Source organism: Leptidea sinapis, chromosome 10 (assembly GCF_905404315.1).
Source record: "Leptidea sinapis chromosome 10, ilLepSina1.1, whole genome shotgun sequence".
Lineage (NCBI taxonomy): Eukaryota > Metazoa > Arthropoda > Insecta > Lepidoptera > Pieridae > Leptidea > Leptidea sinapis.
Window position 1 is genome coordinate 2,492,089 of NC_066274.1, and position 23,253 is coordinate 2,515,341.

At 34.5% G+C, this 23,253-nt stretch overlaps 1 protein-coding gene across 1 annotated transcript in view; it reads left to right on the plus strand.

Annotated features, from left to right (window-relative positions):
• Window positions 1–1,136: 1,136 nt before the first annotated feature.
• LOC126966542 (uncharacterized) overlaps window positions 1,137–23,253 on the plus strand; it is a 309,865-nt gene continuing 287,748 nt past the window's right edge. The window contains exons 1-3 of the mRNA XM_050810675.1: window positions 1,137–1,629; window positions 6,555–6,773; window positions 7,602–9,403. Of these exons, the coding sequence (XP_050666632.1) occupies window positions 1,210–1,629; window positions 6,555–6,773; window positions 7,602–7,718 (756 nt within the window). The 5' untranslated portion in view covers window positions 1,137–1,209 and the 3' untranslated portion in view covers window positions 7,719–9,403. The remainder of the gene's footprint in view (window positions 1,630–6,554; window positions 6,774–7,601; window positions 9,404–23,253) is intronic.

The window sequence follows — 23,253 nt, forward strand, 5'->3', positions numbered from 1 at the left end:
TGTGAATATTATTAACATTTTTTTTTATGATAATAAGGGACGAGACGAGCAGGACTTTCAGCTGATGGTAATTGATACGCCCTGCCCATAACAATGCAATGCCACTCAGGATTCTTGAAAAACCCAAAAGTTCTGAACGGCACCACAATTGCGCTCGTCACCTTGAGACATAAGATGTTAAGTATCATTTGCCCAGTAATTTTACTAGCTACGGCGCCCTTCAGAGCGAAACACAGTAATGCTTACACATTACTGATTCACGGCAGAAACAGGCGCCGTTGTGGTACCCATAATCTAGCCGGCATCCTGTGTAAAGGAGCCTCCCACTGGTATTATTGCATACTCATATAATTAAAGTATATTATTCAACCAAATTGGCCAGAGCAGCCATAAAAGTATATTATTAATAATTGTGAGTTCACACCTACGAGAGAAGAAATTACACAGTTTAAATGCTGACTTATGATTAATTCCTTAGATAATGTATACGTGTTGATATCTCTTGCTGCTTGACAACCGATGAAAACAGGCCAGGGTTATTACTTTACCCTCTTATTCATAATGGTCCGCTAACTAAAAACAGCCGCTAAGGAGTGCTTTTTCTCATTCTGACTTAGGTCAATAGAAGAAGACTGAGTGAGAATTAGCAATGCTTTAAGTTAGCAGACTATTATGAATAAGGGGGTTAGAGTTTATTACTTGGCGTGATAAGCTACGTCTTACTATTACGTCTTTGTATCGGACTTTGTGTTATAAAGTGTGCGTTCATTACTCAAAATAGAGGTAAACTGTCAACCCAAACTTAATTCGATAATTCCATAGCTGCACAGTTTAATTAATACGTATAATTAATGATCTAAAATTAATTCGTGCAGCCGTTCTACAAAGCATAAGGCCTTTATTTTGGGTAACGCTTTGATTTTATTAAATAAATATAGGCGAGTTTTTGCTATTAGTTACATACTTAGTACTAGATGTTATTCAGTCTGTTAGCATATTTAATTATTCTGTGCCATAGTGAGTTGAAACGCGGCCGATGGCTGAGTTATTGCGTGCGACGTTGCCGCTTCGCTCTACACCATCGCTGCTTTCGAGTCGTGCTCGGTGCCACGTGCTAGGTGTCGTGAATCGTGATGTCGTCTTTCGCGATCGCGCAGTCTCGCTAGAGTAATTGCGTTGATCGCTTTCGCTGCAATTTACTGCGGTACTATGGATAGCACGTACAATTCGGATGTCGCATCGCCTAAAATAGATTACGATTTCGACGATAACGAATCATCAAAAAAGGATCGGCCACACTGGAATTCTAAAAACACGTTAAAGTTAATCAAAGCGTTGGAAATAGATTGCAAGGCGTTGTGGGACTCGACAGATACGATGTATAAGGTACGGTCAGAACGCCAAGAGAGATACGAGTATCTAGCGAGTATGTTTGATACGAACGCAGAGGAAATAAACAGGAAGATTCATAATTTGCGGACGCAATTTAATTGCGAATTGAGGAAGTTACGTCGGAAGCAGAGCGGGGCCTCGGAGGGAGCACACGAGGCGAGCCGGTGGGAGTACTTTGACTCCCTCTCTTTCCTGCAGAGGACGCCACAGGGCGACACAATAGATGTCAATCTAGAGGTATTGTCACTGTTAACGTGTTTATCTAGCAACACGTTGGAGTTCGGTTCCCTGCTAACGATGTGTACATTGCTTTTTTTTACTGTCCATGGTTTACTAGATTTTTGGAATAGTTAGTACACGTTTTGGGTTATGATTGTCAACCGGGCTTAAACAGAGTATTGTACCTACTCTATTTAATGTAGGAGTACTTCATAATCTATAACACTCATAGTTGAAATCAGAAAGTCAGTTTAGGGAAAAGACTACTTCTTTTACCTAAACTGACTTTATGCCCATGCGAGCCATGCGCATTAACACAAAAATACTTTCTGAGAGAAACTTGCCAATTTAGGAGAAAAAACTTCTGTTCTCTTAATTTCGGTGCAAATTAAATTATTATTTTCAGCATCATCAAAAGAGCGGCAATAGGAGAGGCACTTTTCTCATTGCTCAACTACTCCGATGTTGAGGTGGTTATGGTAAAACGAATTGTTTTGTCGTTCACGTGTGTATTATTAATAATTGTGAGTTCACACCTACGTCTGAAGAAAGTTCCTTGAAATCCGAACTTGAATACGTAGGTACACGTAAAGAAATATTTTGTTCTAACTTTATGATTTAAATTTTACTTAAAACCATTACTTCTTGCACGATCATTTTCATATTGGGAAAGACCTTTAAAATTGCCGAATATAAAAGCCTTACGCAGTTGAACATTTGCATAGTCATTAATTGTCGAAATTACTAGAAGCCCTTAGCCCGGCTTCACACTAAATCATATGCAATTTTAACTTTCATATTGCGTAGTGGGTGGGGACCCTAACATATTAAGCTAGGCCCTGGGTTCGAATCCCGGAAAGTGCAAGCATATGTGTGTTGAAAATGTTTGTTCCCGAGTCATGGATATAAGTATGTAAATTGTATTAAATTTATCGGCATAATCTGTACAACATAGTAACCTAGAAGCCCTAAACAAAATGAAACTTAATATTATAAATAGCTTACTTATTGTAATTATTTAGGTTGTCTGGTCACGCGTGTCTGTCCGCTTGGTTCTAGACGAAGCTATCCCGCTCAAAGTCACGCGTGGCGAGTGTAGGTACCTTAATTACATTTGGCTTGGCACCGACTTCAAAGCTATCAATATGTAGCACACAAATTATTTACACATTACAAATAATAGTATTTTATTAATATTAAAGGAAAAGGTTTGGATAAGAGGTGTATTTAATTTTTAGTTATTTGATACTTTTCAGTTTTTGAAGTCGGTTTTTTTAAACGTAGTGTTTTTTTTAACTTTTTACATTTAAGGGTCAGTTAATAATAATATATAAGAACCTGAATGAAAACTCAAAAAAAAGCCATATACAGAAAACAATTATGTCATCCAGGTAGACTATAATTTTCATATAAATGTTCATAAAGTGAAAAATACTGGGCCAAACTATACAAAATTTTTTATGGGACCAAATAGCATCTATTTCACATCGAACAAAAGGAAGTAAGAAGAAGTACGTAAATTGGATCATAAATCTCAGAGTAATCGGTGTACATACTTAAAAAAATACCGATCGAATTGATAACCTCCTCCTTTTTGAAGTCAGTTAAAAAATACCCTGCCTACAAGATTACGATTGCAACACGATCCAAAATCTTCGCTGGGGCATTCTAAGATTATATAATTCTATGATTTAATGACATCATAAGCTTCTAATAAATTTCTTCTCACTATCATGGGTATGGAACCCACCATTCTCACCGTTTTCTTTGCTTCTTTTTTATCAATTAAAATAATTAAATATCACAAATGAACATAATTCAAAGTCGCACGATATTATGTTCACGTAACGTTTAACATGTAATAAAAGAAAAATTAATAATTCACCTAAATGTAGCGTCTGATTCCACCTTAAGCAGTAATCACATTGCGTCACCACGCCGGTGTCGCGGCGGCCGGTTTCGTTGCAATGTCGGGTGACAGTTCGCCTGAGCAATATTGCGTGCAGTGTCGACTGTCGACTGTCCAGTATACACTGACCCAGTTTGTACTGCGATTTAATTACACATAACGCTATCATATAGTCGAGCAATTTGCTTGTGTATTATGCATTGATATAGTTTGTTCAAACCAAAATGATACTTTATAAAGAACTTGAAACGAATGCATAACTCGGGGATGAATTCACCGATTCTAAAGATGAAAACTATTTAATTTATGGAGATTTAGAAAAATCATATGTAATATTATAATATAAAGTTATTCCGTTTTTAAGAAGGGCCTTTATTGAACCGTGCGTAACCATCTCCCCAAAATGATGAACAAGATTTTCAAGATTAAGTCGGACAGTAACACAAATTCAAATATTTTTATTCAAAATAGGATGTGACATCACTTACGAATGTCTCAGACCTGAGAGGAATGGGCGCAACAAAGTCAGCGGGCGTTTGTGTAATCAAAAAAATATGTTTGTAAAGTAATATTGAACAATTAAACTTATTATTTAATAACCTGAGGGAGGTCCATTCCCAATCTGTGGTACGATTGAACAAGACATTTACGTTATAGTAACCTTTACCACACAAACGTTTTTTAACAATTCTTTTGAATAACGCAATACCTTTGTTTTAAACATTTTCTGGAATCTTGTTGTAAAAGCATATAACTCGACTTAACCGAGTAGGCATTAAAAGTTTCTGTTCCTGGTGTTTACATTATGGTTATGACAGTTTCTGGCAAATTCACTTATGTGCCTATGAATATACATTACATTATCATGAATATATTGAGAAGCAACAATCAAGATATTAATTTCTTTAAATTTTGCTCTCAATGATTCTTTAGGACCTATGTTATAAATAGCGCGAATAGCCCTTTTCTGTAGCACAAATATTGTATTAATATCGGCAGCAATGTCAATTTAAGTTAAATTTAAATGAAATTTTATCAAGTTGCTATAAGCTTCTTCATTGATTTGCATGGGCTCGCTCTATACTATACTAGTAACTTCCGATAATAATAATAACTCTTCTAATAATATTTCTTTTTCAATTCACCGGTTCATTCTTATATATCCACACACAACAGCACCACCATCAGGTATGTATGGATTAACAATTGCGAGAGACGCAAGAGACACGCTGTTCAGAAGCCATTTCTGGGGGTCTACTATCTTTCTCCGAAACGAAGCTTCGTAAACGAACGAAATTTAAACGAAGTTTCGCTAGTGACGATACTCTATTTTGTTTTAGGACACATTGACGAAATTCTGAACCATAGACAATATTTGTGAACGAATGGTGAACGATTGAAATGAACATTTTGTTAATCCAACTAATTTGAATAGTTCTAATTCATGCCAACGTTGGATAGTAATTAATGACAACCAAAAATATCTGTATTACAGACGCAATGTGAACATCGCAAAAAAGTAATTCAGATTTTTTGTTTGAATTCTTTAAAAAGTTTTCTCAATTATGGTGCTAATAAATGATCTATTTAAGTGTTTTTAACACACTAATCGCGATACCTACTCATTCTAATGTTTAAATTGTCTTTGACTCATTCTATCAGAAAGTTTCAAGTAAATATCTGCTATATACTCATTTGTTTTTTTCACAAAAAATATTGCCTCTACATATAGCCATCCTTTTAAAGATACATCTTTCAAATGGCTACACATACGATGATGAAGACCTACTCTTCGATAGCTGTTAGTATTCCTGTTATAAAAAAAATGTTCTTTTATTAATAACAAAAATGAAACTTATATAAAAATATCACTAAAGATAGGAATACCACTACTGTTAGATAAGAATAAGTAAGATAAAGTCCAACCTTTATCCTTTTTAACAGTTGTACTAATGCACATCATGCTCTTCGACCTTTGAATTCATCCTCTGTCAACTCAGGATTATCAATACCTCCCCTGATACATAACTTATATAAACACAGCATGCTATAATTAATTTTATTCTGTAATTTCCTACAAACTCTAAGTCGGGAATTTCACTAATATTAAATTGATGGCAGAAGCAGCGTTGGTTTCTCCTACGTTCTTAATGTTCTTCACGTACTCCTCGATTAAAAGCATTTTTAAAAACCAATTCAAATCAATTTGCAACAAAATACACGCCTTGTGTATTTTGCAACAAATTCCGAACAAACAGATCTCATATTCAAATTTTAGTACGCAATGTAAATGAATTAGAGTAGGTGGTTTAGAAATTCAAAATGTCAAACTTCGAAACGAATGGAAACTTCGTTTTTCTATGATTAAAAGTAGTGCTGCGTCCGTCGCGATAGAGTCGGAAGACTATCTTCACTTAACGTTAGCTGCACCGGCGTGGCGCCAATGTTGTATTATCCCTGTTTTTCAGTAGCCCCAACAATAACAATTCTATTCTTAATATGGACAATATATTTTAGGTTTATATATTTTATTAAGGATCTTATCGAGAATACCTATAAGTTCGTTTTCCTCACTTATTAGAAAGTCACATCCACTACAGTGTTTGTTCCATTTTTGTTACTGTAATAAATATAATTTGTATTTTGTCACTTTCATTGTCCATTTGTTTCCATTTCCTTTTTTGTCTCTTGATATAATTAATGGCACACGGTCTATACTTTTGCTTTTTATTTCTTCGTGTTTTATTCTGCCCTTTAATAGAATACCTAAAACATATCTTTCTATACTGTTTTGACATACTCTTAATTGTTTTTCTTGTTTGTCAGTAAGTGCTCAGGTCTGGCATAAATCATACATGGTTAAAAGTGTATAGTTTAATTATTAATTATTACAAAAAGAAATTAAGGTAAAGGTTAATATGAGAAGAAAGTATATTGTGTGTAGTTATAAAATCTACTTTGCAGTTTTCTAATCTGCGAAAGAGTAGTCTTACCTGACATATATGGAATATGGCAAAATTATTTTTATTTGCAGTTATCAGACTTTCAGGCGGATGAAGACATAGGATTAACACCCGCTGTGTCAATATCGAAGTCTAAGCCTCGGAAGCCAGCTCTTAGAGTGGCAGCCACGCCCAACACGCCGATTCAGAAACAAACCAGATCCTCGACACTGTTGTCTTCAAGATCTACCACGAGAGAAGAACCTCTGTCGACTCCTGAACCTGGCTCACAAGGGCGAGATGAAAGCCAGGTAGGTATCCTAATATTTTTCTTTTGGATTGCAAAATCTCTATAAAATTAAATTACTGGTTGGCTTGCCGTTTTAACCAGCACGAATATTTCTAAAAAATTTGCCTCTAAAACCTGTTCCACATGTTTCTAATAGTCCCTAGTAATGTTACTTGCACCAATTCAAGATTTAATCCTAAAAAAATCTGTAGTTCTTATAATTTGACCGCAAAAAATAAAGAATAATGGACATATATACGTCAATTGGGGCGGATGGTAGCAGGTATTTACAACGATATGTTATCAAATTCAAATATTTTTATTCAAAATAGTATTTATGATTGAAATAGCCTGATTACAATTATATTATAGTATTAAAAGAGATTATGCGTGACCTGTTTTCTGTGCAAAAGCTAGTTTAATTTTCAAAATACTAAGGAAATAATTCCAAGCGTGTCTAACTTTTTCCTTCTTGTCAATCATAATCTGTTTCAGTAACTATAGATTGGGTTTCTTTTTCTATCTTGCTGTATTTGTTGAGATGTTTTTCACGCTTCTCTATCCTCAGACCCCCACACCCAAAATACTATCAAAATATCCTTTACTTGATGAGATTTTTTATCTTGTATAAACTTCTGCACAATATGACTTACTATTTAAATATTAGTAATTCTTATAAATCTTAATAATTCTGTAGTTACCCAAATCGACCACTTTGGGAATCCCATATCTAAAGGAAGTTGATATCGCTCGTTCAAATAATCCAGTTCAAATCACTTAAAAAATGTAATGGATTTATTATTTTCTTTAATATTACAATACATCCTTACTCTGTGATATTACGTTGCAGATATTCGGCGACTTTGTGGCATCAGAACTGCGCATGATACGTTCAGCAGATTATCGTAAGAGACTCAGACATGCCATACAGAAAGTTATTCTTGAAATGAGTGATAAAGATGACTAAATTATACCTACATATATGTTATGAAGATTACCTACTTCGAAAAGATCTCTCAGCAATCACAGCCAGATATTGGTAGAGGTTTAGTATTGATAATACTATGGAGCTCACGCCAAGCGAGGCTGACTGTTTACGACTGGTAAATCAAAATCGGTTACAATCACAACAATATGTCCGGAAAATCCTGCAAGGAATTTGAACATATAACATATCTATTTCCTTTTTCTTAGATTTCCTGGGGTACACCTCAGTTTCAGATTGAAACTTGTGATCGCGTGCAATGTTGACTTGTGTGAAGGCTCAACCTTCACTTGTTTGTGCGTCTGATGGACGAGAAGTGTTCTAAAGAGCTTTCATATAGCTACCTATTAAATGTACACTTATGAAATAAGAAAAATTTATTCCATGCCACACACATAAAAATACAATCTAAATACTTAAATCCTAATCGTAACTTAACTAAATATGCTGTGTGGTAAAAGAAAAGGCTGATGCTCAGCTTGTGCTGTAGACCAATACTGACTGCAGTGCTGGTTTTCAGCATCTACCTGGTTAACTGTCGGAGTGCCAGTTAACAATAAAATTTAAATAATAAAAAAAGCACATTAGAACACTTACATGTCTGCCAGCTTTTATATAAAAATAATTTTGTTAACATATTATATTCTTACGTAAAATGTAATGAATGTGATAGAACAGAAAATATATATTTATATTAAAGTAAAAGTGTACCTACAGTATATCTGCGACTAAGGTTGGTTCTTGTACTCGTTATATATTTATATGAATGTTTAAATACAAATACTGTTACATACACTCATACATTTCTGTTATGTATGATAAATAAAGTTATTTACTAGTAAAAATTGTATTTTGTTTTTTAAATGCCTTAGAAATGATTACTCGTAAGTAGGTTGTTTTCGGTTAAAGAAAACAATATTCAAGATGTCTTCTTCCGGGGAGCCACTGTTTGACCGGCAGTAGGATTTTTACCTAATAATCCAGGGTAGGCTTTAAACAATAAAATAGTTAACTCTTTTACCCTGTACCGTGACACCGCGATAGCATTACTTTAGTAACTAAGTGTTAAATTGTAATGGTTGGTAAAGCAAAGTTCAATGTTGCCTTTAATTTAGATTGTTAATGTGATCTATTTTGATAGCCACTATCAATTATAGCTTACTGCTAAGATAGCTACCTATATTTTACAATGAGCTGACGTATCGCAAGTGGCTTAAGAATTGGCGTTCGGGGTCAAAATGATTGCTTTTGGCACCAATTCTTACAAGTTCGTGAGCGCAATCATCTTGGAACCCATCAAAGTGTTGCTCTGTATATTTCTCTCAATGTATTTCGTACAGTCCGGCAGTTGTCTACGAGTTGTTGTTCAATAGATATGGCGAACGAACGAATGCTTACCTAGTTCCTCGCCTAATTAATGAATTACCCACTGATGTACAGAACTGTATAAATCCTCGTAATATTAAGAAAAAACTGAAATCATACTTTTTAAGTCACTTAAAATAAATATATTTACACAATTTATCTAACTGGCACTAATGTTCTGTAGTTAATGTACCTAGATTTAACTCTTTGTTAGCATATATTACAAACCCGTATGGTTTTTTCTGATGCTAGCTTTAAGTATTTTCTTTTGTAAACTTTAATGTAAATAAATAAAAAAAAAAGTCTTGAAAGCATTTTATTGAGTCTACAATGGACAGAGCCGTCTATCTGTGTGAATGTAAATAAATAAACTTGCCGACGTAGTCCTCATTCAGGATGGTTTCCGACTCCGACTGGAAAACGCAAACAAGGCTTCCAAAATAGACAAATTGCATATATTGGAATACAAAAAATGAACGACCATATAGAATCAGCATTTCGCTGCAGGTAACATATAAATGTTAGAAGTAGAATGAATTTTTGATAAAATTCAGTTTACTTAGATGGAGAAGATGTGTGGAAGTATTGACAAGTACACCCAGGGCTTTGTTGTAATATATATCTATTAAATATACAATACATATCTTAGATAAGATAAAAGCTATTTCAGTTGATTTAACCATTATTATATGGTGCATTACATTATCAGTACGATTGTGTTCCTGATAATTAGAGTTTTGTTTCCACGAGTTAAAAACTTCCAAGACTCCAAGACTTAACTCCTTAAAAATACAACTATATAAAGATCATATACAAAATAAAGTGTATGTAATGACGTCATACTACCAAATAGCGGAGATGTACTAACAAATCTCAGAATAATTATGTTGTTCAGTGCGAGAGGTCGACGCCCGGTAGAGCAGGATGGAAGTATTGGAGGCGCCTGCGTGAGAGCGAGACGCAACAACTAGCAACAGTTGGGAGAAATTGAGCTGTGATTTGAACGGACGGAGATTTTTACTTAATAGGATAAGGAGAATTTTAGGCATTTTTTATACTATAACTAACGTTAATATACTAACGTTTTCTGCTTTACTTTACTGCTTAGTTTTCACTCGAATTAACATTAAATTATAATCGACTGCGTACTATTATTTACGTTGATTGTGGTGGTTAAACTACTTAAAAACTAATAACCTTGGTTAACAGAAAAAACATTCCCGAAAATTGCTGAAAATATTTTTTTTTAAATGTCTATTATTATGTATGTATTATATAATCCAAGTATTTGTTATTCCCGGCAAGTGAATGCAGCGAGTAAGAGTAAAAAAGAGTAAATATTTTTGTCATTTCTTCTCTTTCTAGGAACAAACATTAAGTAAATAATGTATGATAATTATTAGAGATGAAACGGATATCCGGTAACTATCCGGTATCCGGCCTATCCGGCGGCCTTAATACTATCCGGCCGAATACCGGATAACTACCTACTATTCGGCCGGATAGGCATCAGGCCGAATTAAAAAAAATCTGTATAAAAATATATTTTTAAGTAATTATTTGCTTTATTTAGTTAGTTTTAGTATCACTTAAGAAATAGAATTAGTTTTAGTTGTAAATTTTTAATCACACCATAGTAAATGAATGTAACAGAAAAAAAAATAGTACTCATACTGAACTAAAGGCAAATTATTGTGGATAAATACTATTTTCTCTGCATTGAGAGGTAGCAACCGGTTTCGCTTGTTTTCATAAATAAGGCCAGCTTCAGAAAAAAGTCTTTCGCTGTACACACTGCTGCAAGGTGCTGAAAGATAGATTTTGGCAAACTTTGTTAAATTTGGGTATTGTTTGGCATTCGCTGCCCACCAAGAATAAGGGTCACGATTGCGATCAATTCGCATTGATTTGAGATAAAAATCCAGCTCTCAGGTTATCGCGTTTCTTTCTTCACGTTGAACTTGGTCAGTATTGTTTTCATTTGCTACCTCATCAAAGCAATCCCAAAACGTGTCATGAGCTTTGCGAGATACAGCTGACTCTGTCTCCTCTCCTCTACTCTTTTTAGCCGGTGTTGAAGATGAACTGCTACTTGAGGACTCTTCACAAGACATTTTCAAATATTCCAATAAGATCTCCAAACGGCTAAGTTCCGCCGGATATTCGGCTATTCGGCCACATGGTTGGCCGAATATCCGGTATCCGGCCAAACTACTATCCGTTTCATCTGTAATAATTATACGTCATAGAGGATAATTAAACATTATTAGGAATAATTAGAATAAACAATTATTGAATTTATATGTAAATTTCGCAATTATTTATTCATAACAACAAAGAACATTATATACATAGTAAAATTAACAAATTTAAAATAGGATGTCATGAAAAGGACACGCACTCAGCATTTTTTGAATTGAAATAAGGATCACCCCAATTTCAACACTGATTTTCAGTAGGTATCTACCAAGTCGACCTGTTGACAGCAGCCGTAGACAATACGGTTCCTTTTATTAAAGGTCTAAAAAGTGACCGTCTCTAAATAGTACAAAAAGAGAAACTAAAAAGATTGAATTCTAATGGGAGTTTTAAAAGATTTTATATATTATTGAATAGATTTTTTTATTTATTTATGCTGTTTATTTTCTGTTTTTGTTATTTTTATGCCTCTGAACACTTTTGTTTCTCTTATAGAATTTTTTTCTGTTCGTTTTTAAAAGAAAACAAACGTTTTTGATCTTTAATAGGTGGCGGCAAATCATTCCAGCATTTGAAGGCGCTGTATTTTAAGCTAAATGCTGCTGTACCGTGTAGAGGCACTTTGAGGAGAATCTTGCCGTGACGCGTCTGATAACTGTCATTTGAGTCCGATAACCACTTCAGTCATTTATATAGGTAAAATAGTATTCTACATTTAATGCTGAAAAGTAACGAGGCAAAATGTAATTGCCTACGCAACTCGATCTTCATTATGTTGTGGGTGTTATGTGTGCGCGGTATGGGATATCATAAAAAAATCTTGTGCAAGCATTTTGTACCCTTTGTATAAGTTTTTATTGAAGACACCAACAACCTAGACACAATCACTGTATTTTCGTAGTTAAGTTTAGAGAGAATCAGTGATTCACATAACCCTTTGCGAACGTGAACGCTTTCGCGTTTAATTCAAGGCAGTTATTTTTTGACCATATCGAAATCGGTCTTCCTGTAATTTTGCAAGAGCCGAATTCCAATCTCCTACTTTAAAACATATATTGTCTTGTACCTATCTTTTTGTATATCATCAGCATAGATAATATGTTATTTGCAATTTTTTATACAGTGTACATACAAAAAAAAAAGTCTTAAGGTACATCTTTAGGTAGATTTTTTGTTACTATTAAAAGCATATTGATCTTCGACTCAATGTAAAATATCTTCATTACTGAGAAGAATAACAACTAACAAAATAAAAAAATATTTAATTGCCTCTTCAGCAAGACGAGAAGAATACAACTGACTGATTCGAGCGAGAACGGACAGGGACGGATTCAACAAGTTTAATCAAGTAGCTACGTCCTTCATAGATATTATATCATCAGAGCTGCTATCCTATCCTATTTGAGGAGAGGGTTGCGGACCCGAAGCGCCACTTTATGCCGGTTTTCTATGCGAGTGTGGTAAGAAGAGAATAATCAAATCAAAGCAACCCATTCGTGCTGTGGACGGCTTAACCATTCGAAATTCATGTGCATCATATTAAATTAACATTTGTAGCTGGGAAAGTTTGAATGCTGGAAAAATAAATATTTATGTGTAGCATGGTAATACAGGTGAAAAATTGTATCATATTAACATATTAGGTGCCTATTTCTGCTGTGAAGCATTAATTTGTAAGCACTATTGTGATTCGGTCTAAAGGGCTGGTGAAATTACTGTGCAAATTAGATTTAATATCATATTTCTCAAGGTGACGACGCAATTGTAGTGCCACTCCGAAAGTTTTCGGTTTTTCAAGAGTCCTGAGCAGCATAGCATTGTACCATGGGCAGGGCGTTTCGATTGCCTCTCTGATCTCGTCTCGTCTCGCCTCATATCGTCTCGTCTCGTCCCTTATTGTCATAAAAATAAAGAGTAAAATGTTATATACAGAATTACACGAAAACGGCTCAAATTTGCATCACTGATATGGTCTTTATTAAAACGTAGGATTTCTAAAATATGGTCGAGGGAGGCGATGGCTGGTCCATGCGTCATGCTCGTGAACGGGTGCTACTCGTGGGGGCTGGATGATCTTGTTACCGGGAGGTCTGCTTGATGTGTTTTTTTATTATTATTATTTCCTTTAAAGTAAAAGTTATTATATATTTTATTTTATGAAATGCTCACATAATGCCTCTATTTATTTACGGTTTGTGTGGATTGATGCATCTACTATACTCAATAACTCTTGTGTTTATAAGTATTAATTTTTTTTTTTTGACTTACTCATGTAAGCCTTTCAGTTTTTGACTTTTGAGTATTTTTGTTGCGTCACTTTGCATATATTGTAATAGAAATGATTTGTAAAACAACTAAAATGTAAATCTTGACTTAAAAGAGTGGCAATGAGTTTCTTGCTACTTCTTCTCATTAGCTCAACCCTTTACGAAGTAGCGGTAAATTCAATAAGAAACAATATTTAAATATTTTTTTTTGACTTTCATAAGTGTCATTTTTGTGACCTACATGAATAAAGTGTTTTTGAATTTGAATTTGAATTTGATTGTTGCGCTTGGTGGATCTCATGTTTCCTTTAGTGACTAAAATTTTGTCGTTCTGTCTGGGGTTTGTAACAGCTTGACATATTTTTTACACAAGATTGATAATCAAAGTTAAAACTCATTTCAGCACGTTATTCATCTAAAAAAAAAGAGCGCATAAAAAGAATGATAGGAGAGTTTCTTGCGCCGCTTCTTCTCTCTCAGAGCGCCATTTGTTTCCGAAGCGGTAGTAGTATCTAGTATATTAGAAATGACATCAAATAGAATTCTAAAGGAATCAATTTTTGCCTTTTTAGACTATGTCCGTGTCTGGCGTTCCTTAACAGTGCGGTTTTCAAGGAATTTTCTTGCACGTATTAGCAAGCTACACCTTTTTAAAAGGCAAAAGGCAATGCGCCTGTGATTCCTCTGGTGTTGCAAGAGATTGTGGACGACCACGAGCACTTAACATCAGATGTATCGTACGCATGTTGATATGCCAAGAGTGTTTATGCTAAGAAAGATTTCACTTCATGATAATAATTCATTCGTATTTTATTACGCGCTACAAAGTTAGAAAATGTTGTATTGAATTAATACAATTAAAGAAGAGGTCGAATTAAGTGTGTTAGTTTGGTCAAATAATGCAAGTTAATATAGAAAATTTCTGCTAACACAATGGTTGCTTAATTCTTTCCCGAGTGAAATATGACCAGGAAAGTTTTTGATAGAACAGATTATTTAACTCAAATCATTCAGTACACCTTCGCTACGATCTGCGTTTGGAATTTCTCCAACGCTGTCATAGGTATTCTAAGAATACTCGCTTTACGACATAATAATCATTTCCTACGACTTACGCTATTTTCCGGCGTCAAGGAGTTCCCAGTATGCGAGCAATATTTTCATATTGTTATGAAGACCCGGGGCTCATTGAATACAAGACTGTATAAACTCAATTTTGTTAAATATAAGCACGTAAACAAACAACAGGCTCATGGGCTCGTTATGGGAAATGGTGAGCCAACCGCCCATGGACATCCGCAAGACCAGGACTCAAGAAATGTGTATGCTATATTCTTGAAGGTCCCTAAGCCGTATCGGTTCGGGATTCTTCCGGTAATCGATTCCACAAAATGGCTGTGATGGGCAAGAAATTTCTTGCAAAACGCCAAGTTATAGAATGCATCAACAATCACTGCAAACTTCTATCAACATAATGCGGGTATAATTTGGCATTTTGACGTCATGTCCGTTGTTTGAAATTCGGCTGCTGATATCAACCCGAACAACTGCAAGTATTTTAGAGTTTTAAGAATCCCAAGCCGCACTGTATTATAGAGGATATGATAACTTTCCAACAGCTATAAGTGTTCGTTTGTCTCATAATAAAACAATAATATTTTTTTCACTAAAGGAATCATGCACCTATGAGACGACGAACTTCTACAAGATGACAATCTTATGATTCCCTATTCATTTATTATTTTGTTCCAGTCTGAATAAAATTGATAGAAAAATGTAAGTATATTGTTAATTTTCTTGCATGAAAAATATCATTTGATTTAAAATGTTTGAAGAGAAAACTTCAGAGGCACAAAACGGACAGTAAATGAATACAAAAGTTTAACAATTAAGGCGCGGTTATACCTCATTCTCAACAAAAATTGGTTTCTTAGGGAGTCGATTACAACATATCGCAATGAAAATATTCCGACGCAAAAAATACAGTGCACAAAGAAGGATTTAATGATAATTTTTAACCGAATAGAATATTTATATATAATTTGAAATATCCCATAAAAAATTTGGAAGTTGCTTCCCAAAAATAAACTTTGGAGTCAAAAATCTCCGAATTTTAAGCGATAACAATATTCTTTTTTTAAAAGAATTGAATAGAATTAGTACTATTCTAAAACTTACACCGAAAAATTTTTCAATTTATAATGTAAATTTTGAATAAACAAAAGAAAACCAGTAAAATAAATGCCCATTTGCTTAGCTTAGCCACATGACCAACACAAATAATGTAGGGTTGGTTGTAGCGTTTACAATGATCCTAGTCAGTCCGCGCCTTAATGTAAGTAACGATAGCATATCAATAAGTTACATTAATGTCACTACCGCCACCCAGTGTGTGTCCTCAACCCGCCTACTGGCTCCCCTCTTCTATTTGGCGTACTTGATTCCAAGAAATTCTACTCGTAAAGTGAGGTTCACAGCATACATTTGAAAATAAATTACTAGGAATGCAGTTGTTTTATATCAGTTATTGGAATTTGTACCTTATTTGTTTACATATAAATGTTAACCCAATTTGTACAAAATTCAGATCTAATTTTCAACTCTACATACTTCTCTACATTGAAAAAATAGTTTATTTGTCTCTTCTTTAATTCAAAATATTTTATAATATTAATATTGTAGTATTCTTAATTGTATTGCTGTGTGGACTTGAACTGACTATTTCGAATGGGTTGCTATTGTTTTTGACTTTCAATAAATATTTTGAAATCCTATTTTTAATGAAAATATGTATTTGAAATTTAATTTGAATTTGAACCCTTTGCCTGCCCTTATAATGGAATATTATAATGAATCAACGCTCTTAAATTAATTTGTATTACTACTATAATAAGAAGAACATTACCAACTCAATCCATTTTGAAAATTCCAACAATTTAAATAACATGACGTTACGTGGAGCAGCATATAATTGACCAATAGGAAGTCGTCATTCGCCGAACAAAAATAAAAGTGAAATCCGCCGCATGTTTGTTTTTGTGTGCGTGATCTAAGAATTCTTATCGTGAATAGCTGTTGTCATTCAAGGCACGCGTAACAACGCGACTGGTGACAGACGACGAAACAGACAGCTGCTGTTGACGATGCGCTCCGATTACGACTTCCTCGAGCGTTATGTCGCCCTGGTAACTGTCACAAGGTTCGATTGAGCATTTGTCGCTTAAAATTTAATTAATCTTGTTTTTTTTTTACAATGCATTTGGCCATTCTCTTTTAAAAACGTCTTTGATATAAATCAATTCCTACAAAGTTGGAATAGTTTGTGGTTTTCATATTTATGAGGCATTGTAAAACTTTTCTTGCGAAGTCAGGATTTTTTCTTGGGTTTTTATAGTTAGGAATAGCTCGGTTTTGTTTAACTTTAAATATTATGAAATAAAACCATTTAACGCATAGTTATAACTATAGCTAAAGGTACTTAATATATATCATATAATAATATTGTTAATTAACTCATTCGCTTAATAATTAATTAACAGTTTGTTAAACCTGATAATAACTAATTAATTTCAAGCATTCAATGGTTTACAGTAGCATCTGTAATATAACTATATCCAAACTGTGATATGAAGTTGAATAATTGACTCGAATAGCATCAAGGCGATAGTTCTCTCAACCTACAACTGATTGCATACAAGAAAAACTCTTAACTTCGTTATTATTAGGTTAAAAATTGTATGGATATGCACATCATTACCTGAAGGTAATTTGAGGCCTGTGGTTGAGTGCTTTGAGGACACATATGATTAATGTTTCGTTTGAAAGTGTGTGTGTGCGGTCAATAAAAGGCCGCATGCGCACTACGGACGCAGCCACGTGGGAGCGGCTCTTGTACGCAAGCGTGCCAGTATCGACCGATCACCTTGACTTGTTAATAAATTCATGCATATGACTCCGTAGCTACGTCAGCCGACTCACTCATATAGCCTTTATTTACCGGGTAGTATTTAGATAAATTGATAGGTTCTAACCAGCTGCCTTGTTAAAAAAGTAAATACAACACCTTCTACCAGTCATGCTTTACTGGTATTTAGTGTTTAACTATCAAATACATACATAAATAATAACTTCACGATTTTAATTAATTGATTTTGGAACGTTTTTTTTATGTTTACACTATGAATTTGAATGTACTGAATTACATTTTCTGTTCCATTATCTAACGTAGGGCTCAATTACCTAAAATCTGCCGGCAACTTACTAAATCTAATTCATTTATTTAATATGAACCTGCATAAAAAATATACCCAATATAAATTAGAAGTGGCAAAAAACTTTGATTATAAATTATATCTACACAAAGCATACATGATCATTTTAATTAATTATAAAGCCTAATTAAAATATTCTACAATCTGTAGGTTTCAAATAAATAAAACGTAACATTTAGAAGCTTGTGGAGACATTCAAAGAGGATGTAAATACTACGCAATATCGGGCGGGCCTGCCTAAGTAACAATTGAAATTTAGCTTAGTATGAAACGTACAGTCATTTGACATAAATTTGAAATAGTAGTAATTCCAGTATTCCGGTTGGCAACGAAGTATAATCCGGCTAAGTTTGAAAGCGAACAGTTGCACAAAACGTAGTGGATTTCGGCTATCTCCGTGTTTTACAAGATTACTAGTGGACCCGACAGACGTTGTCCTGTCGTCGTCACGTCTTAAATTTGAAAAATCGGTCCAGCCGTTAGGAGGAGTTCACTAACATACACATGAGCAGGAGAATTATATTATATGGACGGAATTGAGAATCTAAACCAATCTCAAATTCACACTGGAACATACAAAAAAATCATTAAAATCGGTCTAGCCGTTTATAAGGTAGTTCAATTGTGAATCTAAACTATTCTCTAATCCACCTGAAGACACACAAAAAATATCATCAAAATCGGTCCAGCCGTCTAGGAGGAGTTCAGTTACAACAGACGCACAAAAGAAATATATATATATTAAGATATCCGTCATCTGTCAATCTATCAATGACTGCAGGTTGCATACGCTATTTTCTTAGAGAGTTTCACTAGGCTGGCGGCATTACCCAACGGCTTCCCAGTAATTGATACAAACTTCTTTGATAGTCATAGACAACGTGGACGGCAAAAGAGCACGATGACGACCACCTAGCCGCATGTCGTACCAGATCAAGACACTAACTGGCCTACCACTTACGACCGCAATGAGGAAAGCCGAGGACACGACCTTCAGAAATGAAGAACGCAACCAAAAAGAAGATATTTAAATTATTGAAAAGAAGTTGTAAATATATCAACCATTTCGTTTACGTGGTAGTCTCACTATCCCTCATAAAAAATCCATCGATCCAAATCCGCATTACAGTAATTATTATGTTAATTTTATTTACATTTCCATATATAATAATTATCAAGCAAAATGCCATTACATCAACCATAGATGGATTGAAAGAAGAATCCATCAAACGTTCCATACAATTTTACAGGGAATCCTAGGCGGAGCAGTTTTCTTACAGCGTTTCGTGTATCTATGTTTATTTCTTTTTAATTCACACTTGATTTCATGATAATATTATGTCCTCGACACTTAAATTTATACTTGAAGATTGATTGACAAGATCGATTAGCAAGATCGCTACATCCTCAAGTGTGTAAGAGATCTTCAAAATACACTTGGACTATCCTTGCAGAATATCCAACCAGACCAAGACGGTAAGAAACCGGTTGATGGAAGTCAATTTGAGATCACGACGACCAGTTTGGGCTGGTTATCATTCAACATAGGCAAGCTCACCGAAGGCAAATTAGACATTCCATCGATAACATGTTGGGATGGTCGTCTCCGTGACATGTGGTCACCAAAATCTTGTTTCCCTCATTATTTTCACCTGTAGGTACTTTAAATTATTGTACATCGTTTTATGTTTTAATATTATTTATGAGATATTAAATGGATTAAAGAGGCAACTACTAGGCTTAGTATAGATCAAGATTTTTTATAAAAGTATAATCTACTTCCTCATTTGAGACTTAGGAATTAACAATCTGCAACATGCAGCTACATAAGATCTCTATATTTTTATTGACTTATTTGACAAGTAAAGTCCGACAATCTTTATATATATAAATTACGTGACACGTTGTTTGTCCGCGATGGAGTCCTAAACTAATGCACGGATTTAAATGGGGATTACTTCATGGAGTGCAGTTAGGTCCAACTTGAGAGCGGAGAGTGGGACCCATAATTATTTTTATTTCCAATATCTGTTTTGTATGGACATATTTTCTGTGAGAGAATTTATTGACGCACGGTTTGACAGTTTTGCTGTGAAATACGAAATTAATTTTGATAATATGAAAAATTATTAACAAAAACATAAAAAACAGTATTTTATTTAATATTTACAGTACATCGTCTGTCGGGTCAGCTAGTTATTTATATTTTCTCCATTACACCTCAGAGAGAGAGCGGAATAAAACATAAGTTTATTTACGTCAATAGATATTCTAAACGGAAATTATGTGGCATTGCGAAATTACCCCAAAAAGTTCCTAGTCCTCCACTGGGTGAAATAATTTAAAGTTTTCACTCATTGTATCAACTCAACCATATCTTTAATTGTCTAGCTATCGAGTGGTATAATTAAGCTTTAGATATTGGTGTTAGTTATGTTGCAAGAATACCAACTTGAGTCCCTATTTATCTGAATTGTCACCCACTATTAGTACAATTTAAATATATAGGTATTTACGTCATAAATAGGCAGGTATAAATTGGTCGTCAGGTACTGGTAAGTACAATTAACTTACAAAATATCATATACTAGATATATTCCGTCTTTACAGATTTAAGTGTGCTGCAGAAAAAAGTTTTCCCATGGCACATACATATCCAAACAGTTGTGTTACTAAACCGTTGCCGATGTGACTTGCCCCAGCGGATATCTTAATGTTACGAGTTATCTTCAGTATTACTTGTTAGTCTACACTCTACATGAAGAATACACATCAGACCAGGGTTACAACTTAGACGCGTCATCCTTCGAACAATCGGCCCACGCTGATCCCCCGAACGCCGACCGGGTTAATCGGCAACGTAAAACTCGAGACTTAATCTCGGTTCAGAGTTCAGCGAGCCAACATCTCCTGAGGATGCCTCGTGTAGGTTAAATACGTCTCGAATTTGTCGCTTCATAGTTACCTTGACTTTATTCTAGTACGGAAATAAACTAAAACTAGTAATTTACTGCAAAAAAACATCAAACAGATGGGAACCGCACCTGCCAACAAGTTCACAAAACTCTGGTCTTGAGATCAAATATTCTCAATTGTAAAGGAAGTAGTATTAATTATTATTACCTATTAATTATTAGTAGCCAATCCTTCAAGGCGTCGACGAACTAAGGAAACCACAATAATTCACAAATAAGATCAGTGACGTCACACGACCAGGATAGCATGACGACGTGCGAGTGGAGCGAGACGACACGAGCGGGCACGCCCACCGCCCCGCCCTAGCCCTTCTGTACTCGAGCGTGCCACCACTATTCCCTTAACTTACTACAATATTATAATATTGTTATTGCATGCAATTTATGTTAGCCTAATAGGTGCTTATTATGTTCGTAAATAAATTCAAATTATTTATTAGGAACTAGCTGACCCGGCAAACGTTGTTTTGCCATATAAAGTATAATTCACGCGATAGTTTTATAAGTAATAAAATATTGCCTATATTATAGCCTGTACATCATTTTGTTCTATTGTCAATAGTTTTTGCAGCGCACGCAAAAATAGGTTTTGGTTTTACACCTTGTGTTACAAAATAGCAATTTTATTACGGATCCCTAATTTTGAAAAAAAACATAGCCTATAGCCTTCCTCGATAAATGGACTACCCAACACTGAAAGAATCATTCAAATCGGACCAGTAGTACCAGAGATTAGCGCGTTCAAACAAACAAACACTGCAGCTTTAGAATATTAGTATAGATTTTATGGAAGCGGAGGATAAACGAAGGTACAGGTACCTACCTGATAAGAAGTGATCACTCACACCACACACTTCTGCCACACCAGAAGAATCACAGGAACGTTGCCTGCCTTATAATAATATTGACACACTTTTTACACAAATTATCTTGCCCCAAGTTAAGCATATATAGCCTGTGTTATGGGTTACAAGACAATGATATATTTAATACAATATACTTACTTAAACATACATAAATTCATATAAACATACATAAATACATATAAATATCCATGACTCGGAAACAAACATCCATATTATCCATAAATGCTTGCACCTACCGGGATTCCGACCTTAAAGGTAGATGTTCGCGCTTTTTCGAAGGTAACCATATAATATCGTCCTGGAAACACTGCCCACGGTGCTGATTCCCGAGTTTAATAGTAGGTATATGGTAGTAAGTTTTTTGATCGAACGAGTCTGCAGGAATCAGACCAAACAGCTCTTCGGAAAACTCACCGTGATAGACGCAGAAGAAGATATGCAACGAAGCGACGTCTCGACGCAGAATCTATATAATTTGGGCTGGTCTCTGTTCTGGGTTCTGAGGGCACAAGACCAAAAACAATACATGGAGTATTTAGCCCAACATGCACCTTATAGAGTATAATGTAGTATGTGGGCCGGCTTGGAGTATTTTCTTGCTCTACCCTGCCTTGAAGCACAAGAGAGCAATTTTTGACTATTACCTTATCAAATTCAAACATTTTTATCCAAAAAAAAACTACGTTTAAAGAAACTGACTTCAAAAACTGAAAAGTATCAAATAACTAAAAATTTAATTAAATACACCTCTTATGCAAATCTTTACCTTTAATATTAATAAAATACTATTTTATATATGTGCTAACTATTGATAGGTTTTCCTTTTTGAAGTCAGTTAAAAATAAGATATGAAATCACTTATTGAAAGTCAAAGCTATCACCCATTCGGAAATGCAGAACCGGCGCCACAAACTCAGAGTCCTCTTCTTTTTTTTTAAATTTTAATACAAATAAATTTTTAATTTCAATATCCTGACGGCAGCCGTTCCATTCCCAATCTAAGGTATCATTAAAAGTCATATAATACCATTATACAATTTAAACGACTTTTAACAATTATTTTGAGTTTCGTAATATTACATTGGTTTTGAACATTTTCTGAAATCATTTTGTAAAAGCTTACCTATACATCGCCCCACAACCGAGTAGTAGGCATAACATGTTTATAGTTTTTTACAATTTATAAAATATACCTACGTTATCTAGTAAAATTTTTCGTCCCACATTCCTGTTTATTTTTATTCCTGTTTCGGGTCAGTTCATAAAATTTTATTTTAGTACAGCCAGAAAAAAATGTGAAAATCAACAATATTCTACATAAACATAAGAGCAATAGCTTACCCGAGACCAAACGATGGCATGAAAGGAGTTCATAAACATATTACAGGATATTATGTTCCTGCAGATTGCGCCACAGCTATCTTAGGTTGTCTCAAAAGAAGAACGATAAAACTTTGGACAAAAATATCATAAACGGACCAAGTACATAGTAAAATTATCTTGATTCCGAAGTCCATGCATCAAGATGAAGGTGGAGAAAGCGGTAATCAAAAATCAGTTTATTCATATAGGTC